Here is a 23423-nt window from a genome sequence, read left to right on the forward strand (position 1 = left end):
AGCTGTGTTCTGAATTTCAAATGTATTTTTGATGATCATGAATGACAAAGTTAATATTCATATGAGTGAGGGGGATGAATCTGAATGGGTCCCAATTGTTTCTACCAAGCCCCTCATTAAGACCACAGAAGCTTCATTGCTTCATTCATGTCGGTGCGTCATGAGCGGACAGTCTGAAATGTGTAAAAAGGAGCAAGAGCACACTTCATGATGAGATGACACCAGTCACGACCCTTGTTTGAAAAAAAGTCATTTCTACCTTTCTTTTATTTGTCACGGGGTGACTGCATGACACACACACGAGCACGTATTTGTCTGTATGGCCCTTATGGACCTGTAAGTTTGACTTTTATCTTCTAACAAGCTGCCAAAGAGTTGATGTGCTGTCGGTGCTGCAGACGTGTTATTTATAAAACTGCTTTGTGAAAAAAAATTCTGAAAGAAAAGTGAAAATCACAGAGTTCTTAAAACTGAATAAAATATCTATTTGTTCTAAGTCTTTGTTCATACTTTTGATCATTTTGTGGAAGAAAATAAGCTGTTCTTTGGTGAGAATCTTAAGAGGATAGTTCCACAGTACTGCTGGTAGCTTATCCCAGCTATCATGGGACAGGTCTAACATGTAGAAACGCTAACATTCACACCCACAGCAAATGGAATTAGAAATAGAAATAGAATCAGAGAATTGCCAGTTAACCTAATACGCATGTCTGTGGATTGGATGGGGTCAAGTCGGACCACACAAAGGAAGAGCACGCGCTACTTCCACAAAGAAAAGCCCCTATAGGATTCAAACTTAGGACCCTCTTGAGAGGTGGCAGCGCTGAACACTGAACCACTGTAATGTTAATTTGTAATAAATTTTAAAGAGGAACTGTTACATAACTTGTCTCTCATAGCTTGTAATCAAAACTGTGCATAATAGGTCTTTATTATGGTTATTATTCATTATTACTTACACTGATACAAACCACTTCATGTCTAGGCTACAAGAGTTGTAGCTGGTTTTTATTTATGCTATATATAAGAAAATTTCCCCTTTTTCAGCTTTTTGTTTTTCTTTTGCGCATTACTTAACTCAAACAGGAAAACCACAAGAGCTCAAAAAACATTTGAAAGCATTTTTTGAGGAAAATATATGAACTCAACATCAACAGTCACCGTTACATAATATGACCTGATTTTTGCAGAGAGCTGTCTAGACCTGCTGTTTGTGCCAGACCTTTTTGCACAGATAAATGCAGTGAATTGAGTCTTGTTCCAAATGTGTCTCCCCACACGTATTCAGCTGTCTCATTCATCTTTCACTCAGCTGTCGCACACGCAGCCTCTCAGTCCCTTTTCAGTGTTTCCCGACTCCTTGGCTCACTTTTGTTGCTCTGTACTTAAACCCTTTAACCTTTTCTCCGCCATGCTTTCCTAGCTTTTGCAGCTACCTTTTGTTCTCATCACACGAAAGAGCTCTTGTAGGAAAATGGCTCTACCCCCACACCCCCACTGCTTCGTGATGAGACACTTCATCATGAAGGAGATAGGTTCACAGGAGCACGTCTAATGACAAGTTGGTAATGATTATCTGTTTCAGTGTCTAGAAACAAGAGACATGATGTGTTTGTCTCAGATTACCTGTATGTCTACAGGCTATTCTGGCTTCAAGATCATTTAAAAGAAATGATTAAGGCCTGTAGTTTTATTATTAGCAGTATGCAAATAACCGTCAACCCACAATGGTTAATAATAGCTATATGCGCTGTTAGGAATGGCTTAAATAGGAGTGGATAATTCGAAATAAGGAGCTGCTTGGGCTTGCAGTAAATAAGCTCATGCTGGGACGATTGCAGGAGTTTACCACTTCTAAACAAAAGAGGTGAACACTGTTTACTTACAAAAAATCCATCATGTATCGATTAACATTAAGCAGATGTTGTTTATTGTTTTTTCCCTTCAATCATTTTTATTCTTGCCTATAGAAAAGAAGTCAGACATTTGCATGCTGCTCAGTTTATGATTGCAGCTATTTTGATTTAACTAATAAGAAAGGAACCAAGTCTTTGCTAAAGTCTTCTCTTTAGGAAACCTACTTGGAGATTAATGAAAAAGATCACAGTCATGCGTAGCATCTTTGATGCATGCACTGGGTTACATTTGAATTATTTTCTAAATGTAGTTGTGTCAGCAGCTATGGCCTGAAGAGACATATGTAGGCTGACTAACAGAAGGTGCTAGCAGTGCTCAATATGTCATTGTCTCTTGTTTGGCTAATTACAGCATGGTGCCGGTGTCAGCCCTCCAAGCAAGCCAACACGAACTCACAAGCGCACGTTTAAGCACGTGTAGACACACAGCCATCAATCATCTCTGACTGAATACTCCATCAAAAAGCTTCAACACTATTCTTTATTTGATTTTATGCAAATATGCTTTTATAGGAGCGTTCTGATTCAGCATTCTTATTGCAGTGACTCTTTATTGCGGTGAGTCAAACGTGGTGATGAAAGGCTACATTACAACAGTCTCTTCAGATTCGTTTATAATCAAGCGTCCTCAATCACAGATCCAGGCAGCGTATTCTTGTGGTAGGCGGGCAGAAGTCATAGAGAATAATCCTTTTATTTGCTGTTATTACATGTTTGCCTCACTGCATTACAGTATACAGCTGAAGTTAGACCTGTCTTGAGGGTCACATGGGAAATTATATCTATTTATTTATGATCTTGTCTAGTTTTATTGTGTTAGTTTTTGAATTGGAACATTTATTTTTCCATAGGAGAGCTTAATGAGCTGCCTGGAAATGTGACTGTGTGCACACAGGAACCAATTAAATTAAACATGAGGACCATCATTCTTTTCGCCCCCATCTCCAGAATGGTAGGACGTGAAGAGGGACATGGTCTGATTCATTTTCTATTGCCAATTAATTGCAGGTTAAGTATGTCAGACTGGAGTCTTGTTTATGTGGTGGTAGGAAATTAGATTACTTCTTCTTCAGTCTGAACTGAGGGCACACATTATTTCAACACAATTTAGGGATTGTACAGAAATGATTTGGGGGGAGGGGTGTGTTGTTAAGGTGGAAGAGTAATCATGGTTTTCTTCTTTCCTGCTGAGGGGAGGGCAGAGGAAGAGAACAAAGAATCTGAGGACAAAAACTGGACTTTGTGATTTGCTTCACGCATCACACTGGAATAAATTCTTTTATTTATTTCTCCATTCAACTTTCTCTGCAACATGAAAACTTCATCAATTATAGCCCAGAAGGTTATATCTTTGAGAAATAAAAGTATCTTTTGAGGCTGCCCATAACCCAGCGTATTGCTACTGTCGCTCCAAAGCCTGGATAAATTGGGGGGAGACAGATGATGTGGTGACTCCTAAACAGAGCAGTCGAGAGAAGAAGAAAGTCTTTGCTTCAAGAGGCTGTGCCATATTATAATTTATGTTGAACATTTTGGTATATTTGTGCACCGGTAGCTGTTTAGAAATTGTTTAAATCAGATTCCATCATCTTATTCCTGTTTTGTTGTTAATTGTGTGCTTTATTTTGTGCTTTTATGGTGGGGGGAATGTAAAATATTCATGAAGTCAGTGATGAGCAATTTAAAACATCGTGATATAAGAATGGATTTCCATTCCTACCTTTGTCATTTGTTATCACTCTGTCAACTGAGCAGGTCTGGTGTCTGAAATGACAGGAGTACATCCTCTGCTCAGTACTTATTATGTTTAACCATTGTTTTTCTTTACATTCTCTTTAAGTAATACGTTTATGGATATTTATATTTGCTATTTTACTGAGCTAAATTCGTCTCTGCATCACCAGAGGTGACTGAATGTGAATTAGAGGAAGTGCTACAGTGGTTACAAATCACCAGAAAATTCTGGCTGGAAATGAAATCTAAAGGGGTTTTAGTTTTGTGGTGGGAGGCCAGACTTTATCCTACATGACTTTTACTTACCAAGGGCATTCAAGCTTAACACCCACACACAGCAGTCCACTACAGTGGAGGAGAAGGAGCCGCTGGGTTTCATACTGCAGTGCTGAGAGACTCACAGAGAGAGGGAGAGAGAGAGGTGCCGGGCATTTTGCCTTTGGTTTTGTTAATATCGCTTGCTTTTTTTTGCAGTAGAGGCTTTATGTCTGCTCCTTGCACCCATGCATTGCCCTTTGCAACCCTTTTTCCCTCAGTGATTTCCATAAATGTACATTCCCCCCCGCCCCTGTTAGCCGTCGATCCACCAGTTGTTGAAATCGCACATTAGAGGAGAGCGTGTCTTTAGGTTGCCATAGCAACAGGGTGAGTCATTCTGCTGCAGTCAGTTTAGTCACACTCACACCGACTGTATGTTCCTCTGTCTTCTTTTTTTCCCCTCATCCCACTGTCCCTCTGCCTTCCCGCCATCAACGGACGTACACTGAGACACACTTTTCGAGTTCTTCCAACTCTAAAAATTCACCAGATAAGGAAAAAAATGTCTCTAAATTTCTCAGTTGTCACCAGTATTCTAATATACTTAAAATTATGATCTAAAAAGGCCACTGTGTCATTTGTGTTGTGATGTGCATGATTGATAGCACAGGCTGATGATGAGGGCGAGCGGAATGTCGCCGCTTACTCTTTGATTATTTATTTATGGATCTGGCTAATCAGTAAACCCACAGCTGAGAAGCACACTGTGAAGGAGGCGGGTGGTGTCAGAAAGAGGAAGGGGGCACCTAACACTCATTTTAGTCCAAGAACACTTGTTATCTCTGATTGAATAAAGATGATTTTTGGAAAGGAGATTTTTATTTTCTTTGTTTGATATCCATTACGGGAAGTTATTTCCTGTTTTCCCATAAAAGGACTTTGCAAGTTTACAGCTGCGTCTCTGAATATTAACACTACACCCCTGCTTTAGAAATTAATCATCAAACGCCTCATTGTCACTTCATTGTCGCAGAGCTTGGGTGAAGACATGCTGTTTTGGAAAAGAGCTTTTTATAGTGAGAGCTGAGGTGATTCACAAATGCTGTCTGGTTTCATACTTTGCACCTGGTGTTAGAAAATTACTTTTGGTTTTGGTCCATTCTTTTTGACTTGTTTGCTTACGTTTGTGTGGCAAAAGTTTTTTTTAACGGATTCACTAATACTACAAATTATAATAGCACAGTTTGTACTTAGGCATAAATCAGCTTCATGTAAATTAGATAGGAGTGTGGTTGCTGGCTTATCATTTGCTGGGTTAAACTTTTGCCTGTTTGAAGCAGAACACTGTTAGCATTTTTATTGCTATCTAAGAGCAATAACAGGTGTCCTTCCATTCATTTCTCCAACCACTTATCCAGCTGAAGCCTGTTCCAGCCTAAGCATGGCACCTGCCCATTACAGGTCTAACACCAAATGACATCACTGCTTGGTGCTTTAAATATAACAGAAAATCTAGTTGTGGCCTGTCATTAATGATGTCAGTTCCTTTTTCTTTTCACCTGGTGCGTAAAAGGCCAGTGGTGAGTCTCATTTACTCCATCAGGTTTCCTTGGATTTCACTTTGCTGTAGATGAATTCTAACATTTTCAAGCCATCTAATGAATGTCCACAGCAACCTTATTTGAACCGGAAACTCTAGAGTTTGCTCTGCATGTGAGACTCACACCTGCACATTCATGGAATAAACTGGGTAGCAGCTCACACTGGGTACCAAGTGAACCTTCATCAGATCAGTTTGTAAAGGTATACCCATCATTATGTTAAATATCTTTACACTGGCCAAATGTAAAAATAGTAATAATACCATTTGTATGCTTGTCTGTTTGAGGGCAGTGAAAAATTAATTTCTTATTGGCAGGTTTCATATCATACTCGGTGCCTTGGGGCTTGTGTGATAGGTTAAATAAATAGCACTGATTGTGCTATTATAATGTAGTTTTCTCATGGGACATCTTTAGGTCCTGGCATTCGTATTGTGGGTGTTGCTTTTACATATATAACCCACCCAAATGCATGCTATGCTAAAAATAGGAAACATAATAAAGCCAAGCCTCCAGCCTCCCCACATCCCAGTGGGGTCCCACTCTGCAACCCACGGTACCCAGAGAATTTGTTTTCAACAGCCTGTGCCAGACACCCTGAGAGACCCTTCATTCATGCCCCAACAAGTGACAAGTGAGAGCTGTTTTGGAAGCACCAGTCATGTAGACAAAGGAGGCAAAGACAGCATACAAGCAGTGATATTTAAATAGTGAGGATTACTCAGAAGTCTACAGGCTGACATACCGAGCCCAAACTCATAATCATGAGAGAAAAACAGCTCAATCTGCAGATGCAGGTTCAAGGTCAGTATAAAAAAGAGTTTGTATCATCACATGAAGAGGACAGATGATGAGACCCTCTCATTCAAACTATTTAATGAAAATATCAACATTCAGGGTTTTTTTTTTTTTCAGCCACCCTCCAGGAATAAATTGAATTTTACACAAACATAAAAAAATGCATCCAAATGCTCGAGTGGGATCTTTCACCAAGCATCGAAACACATGACTACTGTTAAATTAAACGGATTTTACATGCCGGTTGATAAATAAATGCCTCTCCAGTGTGTGCAATAATGTCTGCATGTGTGTGGGTGTGTTTTTGTCTTTCAACCCATCATGAAGCATAGCGGCTGTAACAAAAAGCCCAAACGCTTCAGCCAGCATGTAATAACAAAGCTAAGCTGTGGAGAGTTCTGCTCCGTCCCCAGAGAGGTAGGAGGAGGGTGGGGGTGTGCACACAATGAAGAGCTGGATGACGCAGCTGAGAAAGGAAAGGGAGGGATGCATGGAGCAGAATCCTGAACAAGGAGAGGAGGAAGAGGAGGCGGTGGAGAGAGGGAGCGTAGGCAGAATGCGTGGGACGGAGATGGTGCATAATAAGCTTTCTAGGGTTTTCTCCTGCTCTCCTCTTTACTTTCTTCACTTTTTTTGGTTTGACCGACTTATTCGTTCCCATCATCCTTCTCCCTGTCTGCCTGGCTCTCTTGCTATTATTGGTTTCTTGTTTTCTTTTATCTTTTTTAAAAAAATATTTTCGCTCAAATGTCTCATTTTGTTGCACAAGCGTATGTTCTTATTCTTAAGCTTCAGAGATAAATCATCCAAGCTTGTATTTTCAAGCAGGTGCTTCATATTCTTCAGAGAGCGGTTATATTCATATTGAAACACCTTTTTCTTGTATAATTGCAAGAAAAAGGAAATTATTACAATAAAACTGATAATGTCACTGTTCCTTTTTTGTTTTTTTTCACTGGGTAATTCACAAAACAACACTGTAGTAGTGAAACCTGTTTTTTCAGCTTCATGGCTGTCTAACACACCGCCAGGGTCTGCTCAGGCAATATTATTTCACACTTATCAGCTTTTGGCATCACATTTGTTTAGCCACATATAATAAGTGAGAAGGAGAAGACTCGTCTAATCGTGAGCAAAGAGTAACCCGATGAGTCATCGGCATCGCTCGCACATTCGAATGATGCCTGGAGCCGCTCTGTTAAAAGGCAATCTGGTGAGAGGGAGAAAGGCGGGGTGAAAGCGTGGGTGGAGGGGGAACAGAGGAGCAGGTGATGGTGGCGGTGGTGATGAAGGGGAGCGATGAGGTAGGAGGGAGGGAGGGAGAGACGGGGTTTTCCTCTTAGCACCATCCCTGAATACTGAGCATCTCCCTGACAGGCTTCTTATGTTGGTGAGAGAGCAGGCAGGGAGGTTGAGGGAATTGTGGTGGCCAATATGTGTTCATTCATGTGTGTAAGGTAATTGTGCAGCGAGTGGGTGGATGTGTGAAGCAAGGGCACAAAGTAAGGAACGCTATTTGCTGTCACTATTTGTGGTTCTAGATGGTACGGTTGTGTTTAGTTGTGTGTTTGTGGACGAAAAGTTACTGCACCAGTTTGAAACAAACTGTGACAGCTGAAACATCTCATAGCATCTTTTTTCACATGTTGTAGTCTGTCAGTCTGCTAGACATCCCAGTGACAAAGAATCAACAGGTTTCCATGATAATATCAAACCCAGCTTCGTGTTTACACAGCAAGAATGAAAAATAAGTCACAGAAGCAAGAGGCACAGTCCTCTGCACACAAGGTCACAAGTTATTTCCCCACAGCAGCGCCTGCGTCTATCTGAAGGTATTTAAGTTCAGTGTACACCCACTGGCCATTTTATTAGTTACCCCCTGCAGGTACCGGACTGGCTGCCTTAATTCTTGGTCGCACAGATTCAAGAAAGTGCTGGAAAGATTTCTCAGAGATTTTGGTCCATGTTGACATGATAGTATCACACAGTTGCTGCAGATTTGTTGGCAGCACATGATGCAAATTTCCTGTTCCATCACATCCCAGTGGTGCTCTACTGGATTGAGATCTGGTGATATGTGAAGACTATTTGAGTACCGTGAACTCACTGTTGTGTTCAGGAAACCAGTTTGGTATGATTATAGGTTTCTGATGTGTCATGCTGCTGGTAGCTTACATCATGCGATGAGCCCACTGTGGTCATAAAAGGACACAGTCAACTCAGGTATGCTGTGGTGTTTAAACAACACTCAGTTGGTACTAAGGGGCCCAGCTAATGTTTTCCCAATCTCCTATTGTCCAACTTTGATGAGGTCACGCAAATTGTAGTCTCAGTTTCCTATATGTAGTGGCACCCAGTGTGTTCTTCTTCTGCTTTCTGTGTGCTGGTCTTTCAGAGATGCTCTTTTGCAAACCTTGGTTGTAATGAGTGGTTTGAAGCAGTCTGTCCATTCTTTTCTGATCACAAGGCTTTTTTGCCCAGAGAACTGCCGATCACTTCTTTTCACCATTCTGCTTGGTTTGAGCTTCAGGAGGTCGTCTTGACCATGTCTACATGCCTAAATGCACTGAGTTGCTACTATGTGATTGGCAAAGTAAAAAGTAGAGTGTAGAGTAAATGACATAGTAGTGCATTTCAAAGTCAAAGAGCTAACACTGAACTTCTCGATTAGTTTGTCCCACTTTGCCTAGCTGATTATAAATTTTGTTCATTCTGCAAAATGTGAAACAACCATTTAGTACGTGAAGACACTACAAATGCATAATTGTTTGTTTTTTTCCTTTGGTGGCTGGTGACTTGGCATAAATTTGGAGATGGATACTCCATTTGAACAACCTCAAAGGATGTTTCATTGGATTAGCCACACTGCATCGAAGATGAAGTGTCTACACCTACGGAAGGAAACCCCGAGATGTCTGGCTCAGTGAATGGCTCAAATATAAGGGGGACCGTGGTGGTAAGCTTTAGGATGATGCAAAAGAGTGAAAAAAGCACAGAGGAGTGGCAGTCAGAGACCAAAGCTGTCTCCCTCTTTCAGAGCAGATTAATGTCAGACTCCCCAAAGCTTCACATTCACCTCCCACTTTTTAGTGAATGAATGTCACTTTTTATAGTCTGTGCTTTTCTCCCTGCTGTCTGTCACTATAAAGCACAAAGTGATGTGTATTAAATCAACACACTGACAGTTACTTGACTAAGGACAGTACATTATGAAAATTGTCTTTTTCCACGAGGACAAATGACATGAAACAATCTTGCTTAAGGGAGGAAAACACAGACTACAGTCACACTGGTTCTCAGTTTATTATTGCTTTGACTGGTTATTTTCTTCTGTGTTTATTTAAAGTGATAGCATTATATCTACTGCAGTACTTGTAGAACATTTTAATCATGAGAATATGACTGTCTGCACTCATATAGCCCCTGACTTGTTATTTCTTCATGCCTCTTAAGATGCATGCCTACTGAAGCAGGGAACTGGGAGCCTGTTTGCTCTTCTCCCTGCAGTTTCCTCCACCTCAGCCAGCAACACTCTGCAGTTTGCTTTACTTTGACTGTGATACACGGTTTGATTGGTGGGTTGGCGGAATCTCAAACTTTGACAAGATAATTTGTGACTTCTGCTCTGACCAGCTTGTACAGGATGAGACAGACTTTGCATTAATCTGGATCGCTCTTTTTTTCATCACTTCCCAGTCTTATAAGTTCACCGGAGGTTTCCTTAAAGTTAACCCCAACCTCAAAAATGTATACAGAGCCACGCTTTTCCTCCAGCAGTACTTGCAATGGTTAGTTGTCATGTGGTTTTAATTAAGATTGCAACAGAAAAAAACAAAACTATAATATTAAAATATTATGGCACTATTTTGTTTTTGCGGCGTCAGTCCATGAAAGGTCATCTGGTGAGCATGACTGAAACATCTCAACAGTTATTAGATTATTTTTTTGAGAATTCTTCTACTGTGCTGTTGTGGATGAATCACAGATGCACTTCTGGCCTGAACTTACTTAATAGAGCAGCACTTGTAAACACAAAGGTGCAATTTAGAAGCATTGGACACGAAATGGCCTTTAACCTGCCAGTTTCCTGGTCCATAATCTAACTAATGTCCGATCAGGCCAGTGTGAGAATATTGCAGTTAGTAGCCCCATTGTTTTTCATCTGTCCTGCTTCCAACATGGTCTGCACAGAATATTTCCACCGGTCATCATGCATATCAATGAAACTACCTCTTGAAAATATTCAGAAGTGATCCTCTCCACTGTTTGGAAATCATGTGTGGAAGCAGCTCTACTCTGCTCATTCCTTTTGTTGCACCATGAGGTAGACATTTAGGGTTTGAATGGACATATCAGTAACAGATCAACTTTTGCGATCTCTCAACTTTGTTATTCTGTACCGTCAGTATGTTTCTAACATGCTGTGTGGGCTACGTGTTGAGTTGTGATCAACTTTTGTGTCTTCCACCCAACCACCAAGCAGTGGGACAGATTTTTTTTTGTATTTTACTGATCCTTTTCCAGTCTACGTTGTATACCAGAAGGACAGATTATAAGGTGTGAAGAGGAAGGCAGCCATTTGAAAAGTTCCCTTTGTAGATCACAGAGAGGATTTGGCTTTACTCCCCAATTATTTGGAGGAAGTGATAAGAAGAGGCAAGAAATCAATATGAGCCTAAGCAACAGGGAAAAAAACATGAAATGAGATTCATGAGAGGGAACCTTATCTGCAATCCTTTCCCATGCCTTGATTAACAACCATTCCCTAGAAATGAGGCACGCTATAACCAATTTTGCTTCATTCATTTATTCACAGATTGGAAAACAAGCCTAAAATAACACTTTTTAAAAATTATTTGGTCCCTCAAGGCTCAATAGATTCGGATCATCAAAAGCAAAGTTGTTGAGAAAATGTATCTTTTCTTTTTTCCTTTGAGAAAATAAGCAGTTTACTAACAAGCAAGAAATACAGAAATACTTCTACTTTCAAAGAGATAAATTCCACAAAATCTCGTTGTTTACAGCATCCTAGAATGACTCTTAAATCCCATAAAATACAAAATCTCTAGTCACACCAGTGTTTTGACTTCTGCATTAAACAACTGAGCATTAAATATGGACTGGATCGGTACCATTAGTCTGAGAAAACATGAAGATTTGCACTAAAATTTGAACTCATGCAGACCAAAACATTGCTATGCATCAACGCATTTGTCAGGCTACTGGTTAGTATACAAACACCATTTACCACAGTGTCCCCAGTTATATAATATCTGCCTAAACCTAATAAAGGATATTGATACAGTCTAGATATTGTGATATTGTGCTTGTATACACAGCAAACTGTAATATTTGTACAGATGCACTGATTTCAGTTCAATCCTTATGGCCGTTTTCTTTTGTGGCTGCTGTTGTCTCAAACTGACTCACGTTTGAGACATTTTGGCTTTTTGGGGGGCGTTTTGTGGAAAACATAGCGGTTTTCCTCTTTAAGATTAACTGTCAGGATGGGATGAATAATTATCAGCATGGAGGTGTCATTTCCCTCCTAACTGAAAGGGGGATTTGTTGATATTTTCTTCCCTTCCTACTAACTAGCACCAACATAGGAAGAACAATAATTGATGGCACAAAATTGCTCCAGGGGATTGTGGTTTTTAATTGTGACATAATTGTTCAGTGTGTGTGTGTGTGTGTGTGTGTGTGTGTGTGTGTGTGTGTGTGTGTGTGTGTGTGTGTAGGGTGGGTGGTTGGGTGGGGGGAAGACAAGAGCAATTAAAAAAACACTAGGCTCCCTATTCTTTATTTGAGTTCATCTCCTTTATTCTCAGTCACTGTTCTTGTAATAGGAAACTCAGCCTGTGCCTCAGAGTCCACTTAGGAGACTCCTGTCACACAGAGGAGAAAGATCTAATTTGGGCAGACTGTAAAGGAGCATCATCATCATCATCCACCCAAACAAACAGAGGAGGATAATGTTGTCTGCTCGGATATTTCCCTTCAGTCCTTTCAACTGCCTGCATGGCACCAACCTCAAAGAAGGGAGTAAAGGGAGACGGGGGACGCGAGGAGGACTCCCCGTTTCCTTGTACGATTAATATTCAACACCATCATCTACAGTGTTTCCTTTTATGCATATTCTGCATTGAATTCTCTGCCTAAAAAGCTTAATCTGATGATGGTTTTTTTTTGTTTAATTTAGACACAACTACAGCTTGTTTTTTATTGCAAAAAAAAGCAAAATAAGAGAGAGAAAAAGTCGACTTAAACACAGACACTTTGTTCTGATAGTTTTATAACCTTTCAGGAAGCCATAAAACCCCCGAGGGAGGAATCTGCTGCACTGTCAACTTTCTCAAGAAAATTAGAGGAGATGGGGGGACAGAAATTAGAATGTCATATGTTGACAAATAAAGCTTGTTTTGTAAGCATGAGAGAACATGCCTGCCTGATTAATTCAGTTGTAGCTTCATATCTAATAGCTTTTATGTAATTTCTCTTATCATGGCTTTAAACACAACTCTGGCTCTGTTCTCATTCTTAGTGCAGTGATGCCCAAAGTAATAAAAGTCATAGCTGATGGATCTTTGACTGATGAAGAATCATTGCACCAGAGTGCTGGATCTTGTCTAGTCTGATAGTTCTTCCTGTTGGCAGGCAGGACGTCTCATTTTTAAACCTGCCGCACTGTCAGTTTTCGCTGTCATCTAAGCAAGCTAGACATACAAAAATAGATTACTGCTCATTAAACAAAAAGTTACAAGTAAACAAGAAATGTGTCACAAAGCCGAGAAGCATTTTCAATCACACAGTTGGTGATAGAGGATGTCCTCAATTTGACCTTTTCTGTCATCTGGTCAACCAACAGGCTGGACACCACTGATCTAAACAACCACTCTGAATAACTCCATGTAGCGTAGCGTCTTCCTTATTTGGGTCAATCTTTTTAAAGGAACTAAGCCTACTAAACTAATTTAACTTTTTTAAAGGGTCTGTGTTGCCCTGCAATAGGCCACATCAAGATAATTTATGATTCATATAGTTCTAAGCAATCTTTGAATTCACAACTATGTTTTTACTACAGTATTTACTCTCACAGCACTGGTAGGTAACTGTTTTGTCCACTTCACTAGCCTTCTACTTGTCTAATAGCACCTGGTTTCACAGTGGATCAAGGAGTACAGAGGCCATAGCAGCTCTCAGCTTGATTTACTTTTACTGGAGAGCAGAGACAGAAAGACAGCAAAAGAGGCATAAAGAGAATACACACACAAAGAAACACTTAATGAGGAAGCAGTTATTTCTAAAATTGTATGATTTTTGATATGTTGATGTTAGTGAGCTGTAAAATGGGAAGACTCAACAGCTTTGTAATGCTGACACTTGCAGGGAGAGAGTGGATACATTTCTGGTGGATCAGCTGTATCTACGGTTATCTGGGAATTGGTGTTTAATTGAAACTGAAGCAAGACAAACCAAACAGAAAGAAATGAGTGTATTAGCAGACAGGAGGTTGATGAGGAGGACGATTGGAGCCCTGCTACACTGGGCTGTGGTCCGGAGAAGCGTGTGTGGCTGTCACGGTCACACACTCTGTAGCCGTGTCCTTGGTCCTGCGAAGGCCCGTGTACAACCTCTCATCCAGGTTAGCACTCAGTTTGTCTGTTAGCTCTGCTGTGATGGTTTGTGGACCGTATCCCGACGAGTCGAGCAGCTGACGTGAACGCTCATCTGGGGGTTCAGAGGGGTGGCTAGACTGTCTGCTGTCATCCTGAGGGTCAGGCAGCTCAGTCAGTCCTCCGTCTTTCTCTGAAATGGAGGGATGAAGACGCGAAGGGGAAGAGGTTGTGTGGTCCTCAGTATCTCTGACAGGGGCGCCCTGCACCTTTTCTCCATCCTCAGATGTTGTGAGCTCTACCTTTGGAGTTTCAGGTGTGCTGCTGGTCCCATCGCTCGTCTCCTCGTCAGGAGCACTGACGATGCGGGGCAGCGTACTGTGGTAGCTTGTGTCCAGGGGATAGTTTACACTGTCACCCCTCCGTAGAGGCGTCCGCTGTCTCTCAAAGGAGGACTGGAAGTGTCTGACACCAGGATCGCTCCACTGCTTGTGGCGCTGCCACTGCTTGCGTAGGTGGATTCGGGACCGGTGCTTTCTTAGTGGGGACTCCTGCTGATCAAACTGAGGGTCATGGCGGAGAAACTCATGGAAGAGCGCATCTGTCTTCTCATCTATGCTGTAGTCTCGGCGGTGCAGGGTTAAATGCTGAGGTGGAAGCTGTGCAGCTTCTCGAGGAGAGAGCACATGACCATATGGAAACCACCCCAGTGAACCAGCACCTGTTTCGGTGGAAACTCCTCCACTGGCACCCAACAACAACTCATCTTCAGGCTCCTCCTCGAAGAGATGAGATTCAAAACTCTCACCTATCGTGCCAGTTCGCCCTGCATTGGTGAAATGATGCCTTTTCTCGTGGGCTGTTCTGTCTTTGGGGCTGCTGGTGATGCTGCTGCTCCCAAACAGTCGCAGATCTTCCGGACCTCGAGACGGAGCCTCTATCGACGCGTAGCCGCTGTCCATCTGCAGTAATTTACGAGTCCCCGTTTCTCCATCATTGCTCCCTCGCTCTGAGTCTGTGCTTTTCTGTTTCTTCTTTTTTGACTCCTTCACCTCCATCTTCTCATCCATATAGACAAAGAAGTCCTTGTCATCCTCCCCACACTCTCCCTCATCCCCTAAATCCTGGGATGGGTAGCTGGGGAGACCTCTTTCTGTGTCTGTTCGTCCACCAAGTGAACACACACTGTCAGCATCACTGCAGACTGAGTTCCTGTCATTGTTGCTGCTCTGGTCAGAGGCTGCGTACTGTTCGAGAGTTGCACGTAATGTCCAGATGTCTCTGTAAAGTGACTGGGAATCCTGGGGATCAATGGGGTCGGATTGGTTTGCACTTTCCCTTCTAGCCAAGGACAGCGCTTCCTCTTGGGGATCAGGGGACAGGCCAATCACCCCTGGTCCTCCATGGCTGCAGCTGGGCTCCACCATCACCTCTACCTCTACCCTGCAGTATCCACACAGGGATGGAGAGATGAGATAAAATGAAAAGAAATAAAGAGACGAGGAAGAAGAGAAACAAAGAGACATGCAACACAAGTGTCAGTGAGCATTTACCTAAATAGGATGTTAATCTGAGACATGGTTGTGTTCACAGAGCACAGAATGATTATCATGACTTGCAATGGTTGCAGCTGCATGTCTCTAAAGTGATCTTAGCTGAACAGCTGAAACTGCTTAAACTCTGGAAAGGTGCTTTCATCTTAGGTCAGGGAATTTTAATAAACGTAATGCACGGAGCATAACATGACCTGAGGAAATGAGCATAAGAATCATTGCATTTCTTTGTTCACAGAAATGGATTTTATTTTCAGCAATAAAACAAATGTACACCAAAAACATTGATTTGTTTCATATTCAGTGTAAGAAAATAAATAGTTATGTAAGAAAATATGTATGAGCATTAGCAGTTTTTGTTGCGTAACATAAAACCCTAAAAAAACCTGCACTGCTATAATAGCAAACTTATATTATAATCGTACTTTTGAAAACATCATTACATCATCAAGTCAGCAATGAAATGGTTTCGTGTGCCTGTTATAAACCCCATGTCCCAATTCTCCGCAAGGAATCCTCTCCATGTGGCTCAAACTGATGGCATTGTTTGAAAAGACAGATCAGACTTTGGTTACAGAGTATTCACACTTAACTCTGCATTGTCTGATATCATCTAATTAAGGATCATAGAAAAACAATTAGTCTAAAAAAAGACAAGATGATAAGTTACAGTTTTATTTAGTTTAGGAACTTTTGTGTTAACGCACTGTGGTGGAGAATTAGGACTTTGAGTTGTAAATTACTACAAGTAGTTAGCACAGGTTTTCTTGCTGAAATAAAGAAATGAGTGCAAGGCAGCAAAGCAGTGGACGGGATGAATGGCAAGGGAATTAAAGATACCTGCCGAGGGAGGGGGGTGGTGTCGAAGGAGGCGAGAGGAGGCATGTGGTGGGCTGGCTAGGGCGATAGGTGACGTCATGGGTGCGGGCAATGTATTGGATGAGGTCTATATGATGTGCATCGTTGTCATCCTGGTCCATGCTCTCACTGGCGGCCCGCTGGCGCTGGAACTGTCTCCTCTTTGGAGAGCCTGGCTCGCATCACACATGAAGAAAGAGCTGTGAGTTATAGGTGTATGACAGCAGGAGTGAAGTAACATTTAATTCAGCAGAAAGCTTCTATTAACTGCGGAGAAGATTTTGTGATGTTATGTTTTTTTTTAGGTCACTTGGTATGACAGAAGAGGCGCGTGCAGACAAGTGTGTATATAGAATAAGGAGGATCGGTGTGGAGGATTTACTCAGGGGTTCAAATTGATTTGGAACAACCAATCTTTGCGTCACTGAGCCATCTGTCTATTATGCTTGTGTGTACATCTCCACCTCAGTCAAAAGGCAGCTCACAGTTGGTTGCTAAAGCCTGCTGCTTAACCATTGTATGTTTACCAAGAGAGAAAGCTGGCACAAATACTTCACACACAAATAAACCAAAAAAATAAAAGTCCAGAACCAGGAAGAACTATTTGTACTTCCTTGCTGCACTGGTACTGATTTTTCTCAAAAAGAATATCACAGAGATACCATCCATTACCTCTGGTGTCCAGACTCGATGCTCTCTGGCTGCTGTCCAGCTTCCATTTCTTGATCTTGAAGTAGGGACTGGCCCCCTCTAGACTAGCATGGCGCCGCAGTTTAGTAAGGAACTGCAGCACGGGCCTCTGGCCTGCACCGCCACCAGCAGGAGAGGCACCGCTCCCCAGCACTGCTGATTCTCCCACACTGACACTGCTGCCTCTGCCCCGAGGCCCCACTCCCATCATTTCAATCTGAGCAGAGAAAAACATAGTCAAAAAGAAAACCTGCCAAGAGTAGTAGTCTGTGTAAAATCCTATCTGACAGTGATGTTCCTTGTTTACCCATCAGCCATCATTCTTGCTGGTCCTCCCTCAGGCTACGTGACCCTCTAATGTCTGTGTGGATGACTCACTTGTTGACTGGCTTATGGGTGTAAAGACTGACTGACTTAAGAAAATGTATCACTCTACAAATGACTAAATATTCATTCCACAAACTCCATGTTGACCTAGATTCTAAACTAATGCCTTGTTTACTTTTTTTCATCGCACGACCTCTTACAAATCATTTATATGCATGCTCAGCATCTAGAAGGCCTTTGGATTCATGTATCTTTACTGTGTGGCTCCTCAGCAATAAAAATGTTGTGTGACACCAGCCTTTGCACAAAAACATATTAACAAGGTGATGTAAAATAATATATATTGATATATTTTACTCACAGAAGTGGAGCTTGGTTCTTTGGTGCTGTCCACCACAGAGTTGAGAGCATCTCCAGGGAGGGCACAGCTTGGACTGACACTGAGGCTGGTCAACGCTGTTTGTGGCAAGGGACACAGCATTGGCTGCAGGAAAGCACAAATAAAACTAGACTTTGTTATCTTATGCATAACTGCTGTGCATTTACATTCTTTTAGAAAAGTTTATTTTTTGTGCTAAAATAACAAATATCAATTAATTTCAAGGACAGATTTCCTTCTAGGCTGTCATCCCAGCTTTACCTAAATGGAAAATTAATGCTGGGTCTGTTGAAATGATCCCTGAACCCTATGTTTGGACTCATTAGGTTGCCGCATTTTCTTGACCTGACCCAAATAAAAGATGTTTTAATTGGCCCTGGTGAATACTAATGACTATTGTTACATCAGTACGAATGGCAGGTCAAGGCTGTCACCTGGAAGATGGAAAGGGCTGACTTAGCGACAGGGCGCGTTGTCATCGTGATGGTGTTCTCCGCAGAGTCGCACTCGTGGATGGTGACTATCTTGAGGGCCGGAGGAGGTATGTGGAGGTTTGTGAGCCGGGCATTCTTCAGATGATGAAAGTCACCCTCCGTCAGAGTGTACCTGAGGTGAAGAACGCTGAGTTACTAAAAAACTGTAAATTGCTGACATGAGTTGCATGAATTCTTCATGAGTGTTGAATCATGAAGCTTATCTTTGTATAAGAGGGAAACGACCAAGGGGAGATATTTGACTTCAAACCCATTAGAACTACCGTGATTTCTAGATTTAGGCTTAAAGAAAAATTAGTATTTTAGAGTCGGAGCTTTAAGGGAAAAGTAGGGCAGTGAAGTAATAACAAAGGGTGAGAGCTTTTTGTGTCCGAAGCATACATAATGCAGACTGATTTTATTCTGAACTCTAAAGTAACAAACGCATGTGGGACACAGTAAAAGGTTTAGATACTTTGAGCTCACAAAGAATTAAGCACTGACGTGAACCTACATCAGTGAGTGGTGAATGCCGATTCAACAACACAGGGATTTGCAAATGTGGGCTGCTTTGTTTGTGTTGGCTTTCTAACCTGCGGCCTTTCTCCTGGGTTTTCTTGCCGTGGTCGAAGAGCGCAGCCTCATTGAAGGAGACGCGACGGCCTGTGGGGCCCGTGGAGAGGAAACGCTCTGTTTCTTGGTCATGAGAACTGGCCATGGACAGGCAGTCTGACTCATCCACCCTGATGGTGATTTCTGCCCAGAATGAAGGAAGAGGAGAATGATAATTACATAAATAGCAAGAGCACAAGGACAGAACAATAGAAGAATAGAAGTAAGTGTGTGAGCTCAGCTGTAATGCTGGTCTGTCAGTCAGTGAATAAACTGTACTAGTATAAAGTGAAATATGGAAATACCATTTATGAATCCCACTGACTTTGGTGTGTTTTACTCCAATCTGACTAACAGGATACAGCTTTAATTCATTCATTGAAAATTGCTCTCTACCTAAGATGGGCCGATGCCAAACTTTGTAAGAATCATGCTCCCCAGAGGAAGTTCCCACTTTCATCTCCTGTTTTTTAGACCTCTGTGAAATGTGTCAGTGTGGTTTTGTGTCTCAGCAGTTATTTTAATGGATTGCCTTCAAATTTTGCAAAAGCATTCATGTCCTCCCTGGGATGAATTACATAGACTCGTGTGCTGGGTTCATGTAACGAGCGGTGTTTAATATTACATCAGGATGAATACACAGCATATTACAGCGCTGAAGAAAACGTGTCTGATTCAAGTCCCCATGGGTACCTCTCTTCCTACTCGTTTCCTCTATTGCACTGTGTAATAAAACTATAAAATGCCCCCCAAATACTGGAAAACTAAATGCACTGCAAAAGTAGTGTGGTACAAAACACATGCTGCCTCTAATATATCTTGTTCACTTGACACAGATAGCATTCACTGGTAACACAATGTCAAAATGTGTTCCTGGAATTGCACAGCCATTTCAGCTAATTGGGATGAGATCACAATATTTTAATGGAATAGACATTACACATTTGTGCTGACATGATAAAAATATCCATGCCATCATCCCATCTCTCCAGTTCACAGCTTCCCCATTTCCATTACTTCTCCCTCACTCACTTACTCGCCTCTTTCTCTCCTGTCTCCTTCTCTAGCTCTCCCTCACATTTCTCCTTCCTTTTTTTTAGTCCTTTTTTCTCTTACCATGGGTGGGCTGAGACTCCTCCAAGTAGGTGTTGTTGGTTTTCTCAGGGTCATTGCTGGCCCTGGGGCACACAAAAACATTCAGATCAATGCAGTGACATGATTACCCCTGAAGTCTGTCTGATGATCTGATGGACCCCGCTGATGCAGCCAGGCACTCTGGACACCACAGAACAAGGCCTTATGATCAGTGTTACTATCTGACCTTCAGCTTAGTCAAAATAATGCACCTGGGGCCACATGCGTGGCAGTCTGTGGTGATACACTTAAAACTGTGTCTTTGCACGAAAGCAGAAATGTTGCATTTTTTTTGTCAGACTTATGAAACTGCACTTATGCGTGGCCTTCCTTTATACAAGTCCATCACCATAAATGGTCACGTGTGCACAAGCCTCGCTCCGTCCTTGTCCATGGAAGGTTGTAAACATTCGTGATGTAAAAGCGCTGTTTCCACTGCAGATTATTAGACGAATGCTAATAAGACAACTGCAAAGAAGAAGCACATTTTCACCAAATGTAAAATTCAGAGAAAAGTCCCTGTGTTATATTAGGTGGTCTGCTATCACAAATAGAACAAAATTCTGAAAGGAGAAAAGTAATGCAAGTTGTCAACTCAGTAAGTTTAACAAAAAGAAAAAAAAAGGAATTTTTCTGAGACTACAGAGATCCTTCATCCTTATGCTCAACAATTTTCTACAGAAGCAGCTATTTAAAATATGCACAGTTTATCCCTCCAATAAATAAATAAATAAGAACCTCACAGAATTTATTACATACTGCATTCTTCACATTAACATTTGTTAATGGTACATTTTAATTGTTGAAATAGAGGTATGTGTCTAAACAGGTGTAAATTAAAAATGCATGCTCTGTGTATGTTAAATGTAACATATTATGGCTTACCTCATTTTGTCACAATTATGCTGTTACAATGGCTGCTCATATTAAGCAATAAGCATCTGTTCATGTGCAAGTAAACCCTGTGCACCAAATTCTCAGGCTGCTCCATCCCCTCTGTTTCTGACAGTTTTCTCTTTCTTGGCTCTGTGTGATATTGGTCAGAGTAGATATACTTAATATGGTCAACCAAAGCACATAGCTCTGGCCGTGACTACAGAAGTGAAACACTCTGTTTGTAAGGGTCATCCAATCAGAAACAAGGTAGCTCAAAGGGATGAGGAAGCTAAAGCAGCTAATTTCAGACAGATGATCAAGTAAGAAGCTGCTCCAAGACACATTATAAGACAAATGAGGACTATTTAGAACTACTCTAGAAGAGTCCAAGAATTTAAATGTTGAGTGGGAATTTAGCATAATAGGTTTTTTCTGCTTCCCTTATGGTAAATGGTAAATGGCCTGCATTTGTATAGCGCTTTACTCAGTCCCTAAGGACCCCAAAGCGCTTCACACTACATTCAGTCATTCACTCATTCACACACACATTCACACACTGGCAATGGCAAGCTACATTGTAGCCACAGCTGCCCTGGGGCGCACTGACAGAGTGCCCCTTTCATGGAAATATTACACATTTCCATGAAAGGATTGATACTGTTTCAAAAACATACATATGTACTTCTTTTATAAATAACAGTGCTGGAGTGGGAAGATGTGTACGCATGGTTTTGTGTGGAGGACAGAAAAACTGCAATTCCAGTCAAATCTGATGCAAGCTGCTTAAAATGGCGTTTTTTGGTCCCAAAATACGTTTTTTAACAATGTTTTTCTCCTTGGAAGTTATACTCCATCATCATTGCTGTTGCAAAGTTCTTTCAGTGTCACGCCTCTCACTTGAGTCACTGTTACATTTATACATTGAGTTCTTGTGCTTTATTAATACACTTGCATGTGAACAGCTTACAAATTCAGCGATCAAAGAACTATCAGAATAAGTTATTAGGACTGAAAGTCCACTGTGCTTTTTATATAAATGGCCTGCTCGGGTGTGTAATCAATGAAGGCCTAAATCATTGCCAGTAACTTGATAACCTTCAGAGCCAGGGGACTTCTTGAACTGATAAAGCATGATGCTTTATTGGATTGTACACTTACACTCATCTTTAAGGACACAGAGGAGATGCACAATAAAGGTCATTTTGTTTAGCAGATAGAGTGTCTATTACTCTATAAGCATATCTTTATGCAGCCCTTTTTTGTTTTAACAGCTTATAATTTTTGTTTTTAGTAGCTTATAATCCTCCACAGTGCTGCTTAAATCCCATACACAGGGTCTAGTTGATGAGGCAGAAAAAAGAAACTGAAAGCTGTTCCAGAGTTGTGCAGAGATACAAGTTGTATGTGTGCGTGTGTGTGTGTGTATGTTGGTGGGTGTATGTTGGTGTGCATTGTGTGGGTGTGAAGTGACTTAAGGGAATTTTCTTTCCACTCAGATCTGTGCTTCTCCTTGTCTTTCATTTCCTCTGTGGCTCCTCCTTTCCCGTTCAGGGTATGCCCGTGAGTTTGTGTGTACATATTCTCAGCGGTGCACACACAGCACTCGTTTGAAACGCAAGATTAATCACTGCCGATGGCGGCTATGAAATCTTATTACACTCATCATTTGTACTGGTCTGTCCGATTCTCCTTTTGCTCTCTCCCAGGCTTTTCACGCCTCAGCCTCTGAGCTCTTTGTTTATCTGCATCTAGGTGCTGTGCACTCATGTATTCAAGTATACGTGATAATGTGTGCTGCTGTAGAGATGGACAAAAAGTCTCGAGGGTCAGCCATCTTGCTGTACAATAAACACGCAAATAAATAAGCATGAATATTGAATGTCTTTCCACTAAGGTGTTCTCATAGCAGCCTCATGGGAGTCTCAACACTCAAATGGAAGACATCGTATAATGAGTTGTTCTGCTTTAACATGCTGAGATGTCACAGTAGGGCAACATTTATTTTCTTACCACCTACTGCAATATAGCTTTTTTGTGTTACAAAGATGCTTTTATTTGTTTGATGGCTCACTTTTTGCCTGTCAATGACGTCACAGTGAAGAACTGGATAATATTACAGGATGCTGTTAGCGTCATTTGCAATAAGCTTTATCTATTATGCATGTATACAGATTTGATAGAAGAACTGGTTTGTCTCGAAATAGCAGTTGCATGAAAGCATGAGAGCAGTCTCTGTGAACAAAATACTTTTATGCTGCTCGGTAAAACAACACCTGTGCACCTGAATCTTTTTTCTTTTCTTTTCTTTTTTTTCTTTTTTCTGTTGATTTCAAGTTTTTGGAAATTTTCAAGGATGTAGAGTTTGGTATTGTTGCTTGGTGCTAACAGTGACAACAGCAACAGCCTAAAATATTATAATAAAATTTAAACTCAAAATAACCACAGGTGAATCAAACGCACTGAGATACAGTGTGGGCATCACAAGCCTTATAAGGTTATTAGTTCTTAGATAGATAGATAGATAGATAGATAGATAGATAGATAGATAGATAGATAGATAGATAGATAGATAGATAGATAGATAGATAGATAGATAGA

At 41.3% G+C, this 23423-nt stretch overlaps 1 protein-coding gene across 5 annotated transcripts in view; it reads right to left on the reverse strand.

Moving 5' to 3' along the window:
- Nucleotides 1-9500: 9500 nt before the first annotated feature.
- cbarpb (CACN subunit beta associated regulatory protein b) overlaps nucleotides 9501-23423 on the reverse strand; it is a 17771-nt gene continuing 3848 nt past the window's right edge. For all 5 annotated transcript variants that reach the window (XM_005920728.3, XM_005920727.3, XM_005920725.3 and 2 more), the window contains 7 exons: nucleotides 19932-19993; nucleotides 18797-18959; nucleotides 18165-18336; nucleotides 17713-17835; nucleotides 17007-17241; nucleotides 16317-16506; nucleotides 9501-15366 (listed from right to left, as the gene is read on the reverse strand). In XM_005920728.3, the coding sequence (XP_005920790.1) occupies nucleotides 13848-15366; nucleotides 16317-16506; nucleotides 17007-17241; nucleotides 17713-17835; nucleotides 18165-18336; nucleotides 18797-18959; nucleotides 19932-19993 (2464 nt within the window). In that variant the 3' untranslated portion in view covers nucleotides 9501-13847. The remainder of the gene's footprint in view (nucleotides 15367-16316; nucleotides 16507-17006; nucleotides 17242-17712; nucleotides 17836-18164; nucleotides 18337-18796; nucleotides 18960-19931; nucleotides 19994-23423) is intronic.

This window comes from Haplochromis burtoni, unplaced genomic scaffold (genome assembly GCF_018398535.1).
Source record: "Haplochromis burtoni strain Fernald_Lab_line unplaced genomic scaffold, NCSU_Asbu1 Contig_42, whole genome shotgun sequence".
Taxonomy (NCBI): Eukaryota; Metazoa; Chordata; class Actinopteri; order Cichliformes; family Cichlidae; genus Haplochromis; species Haplochromis burtoni.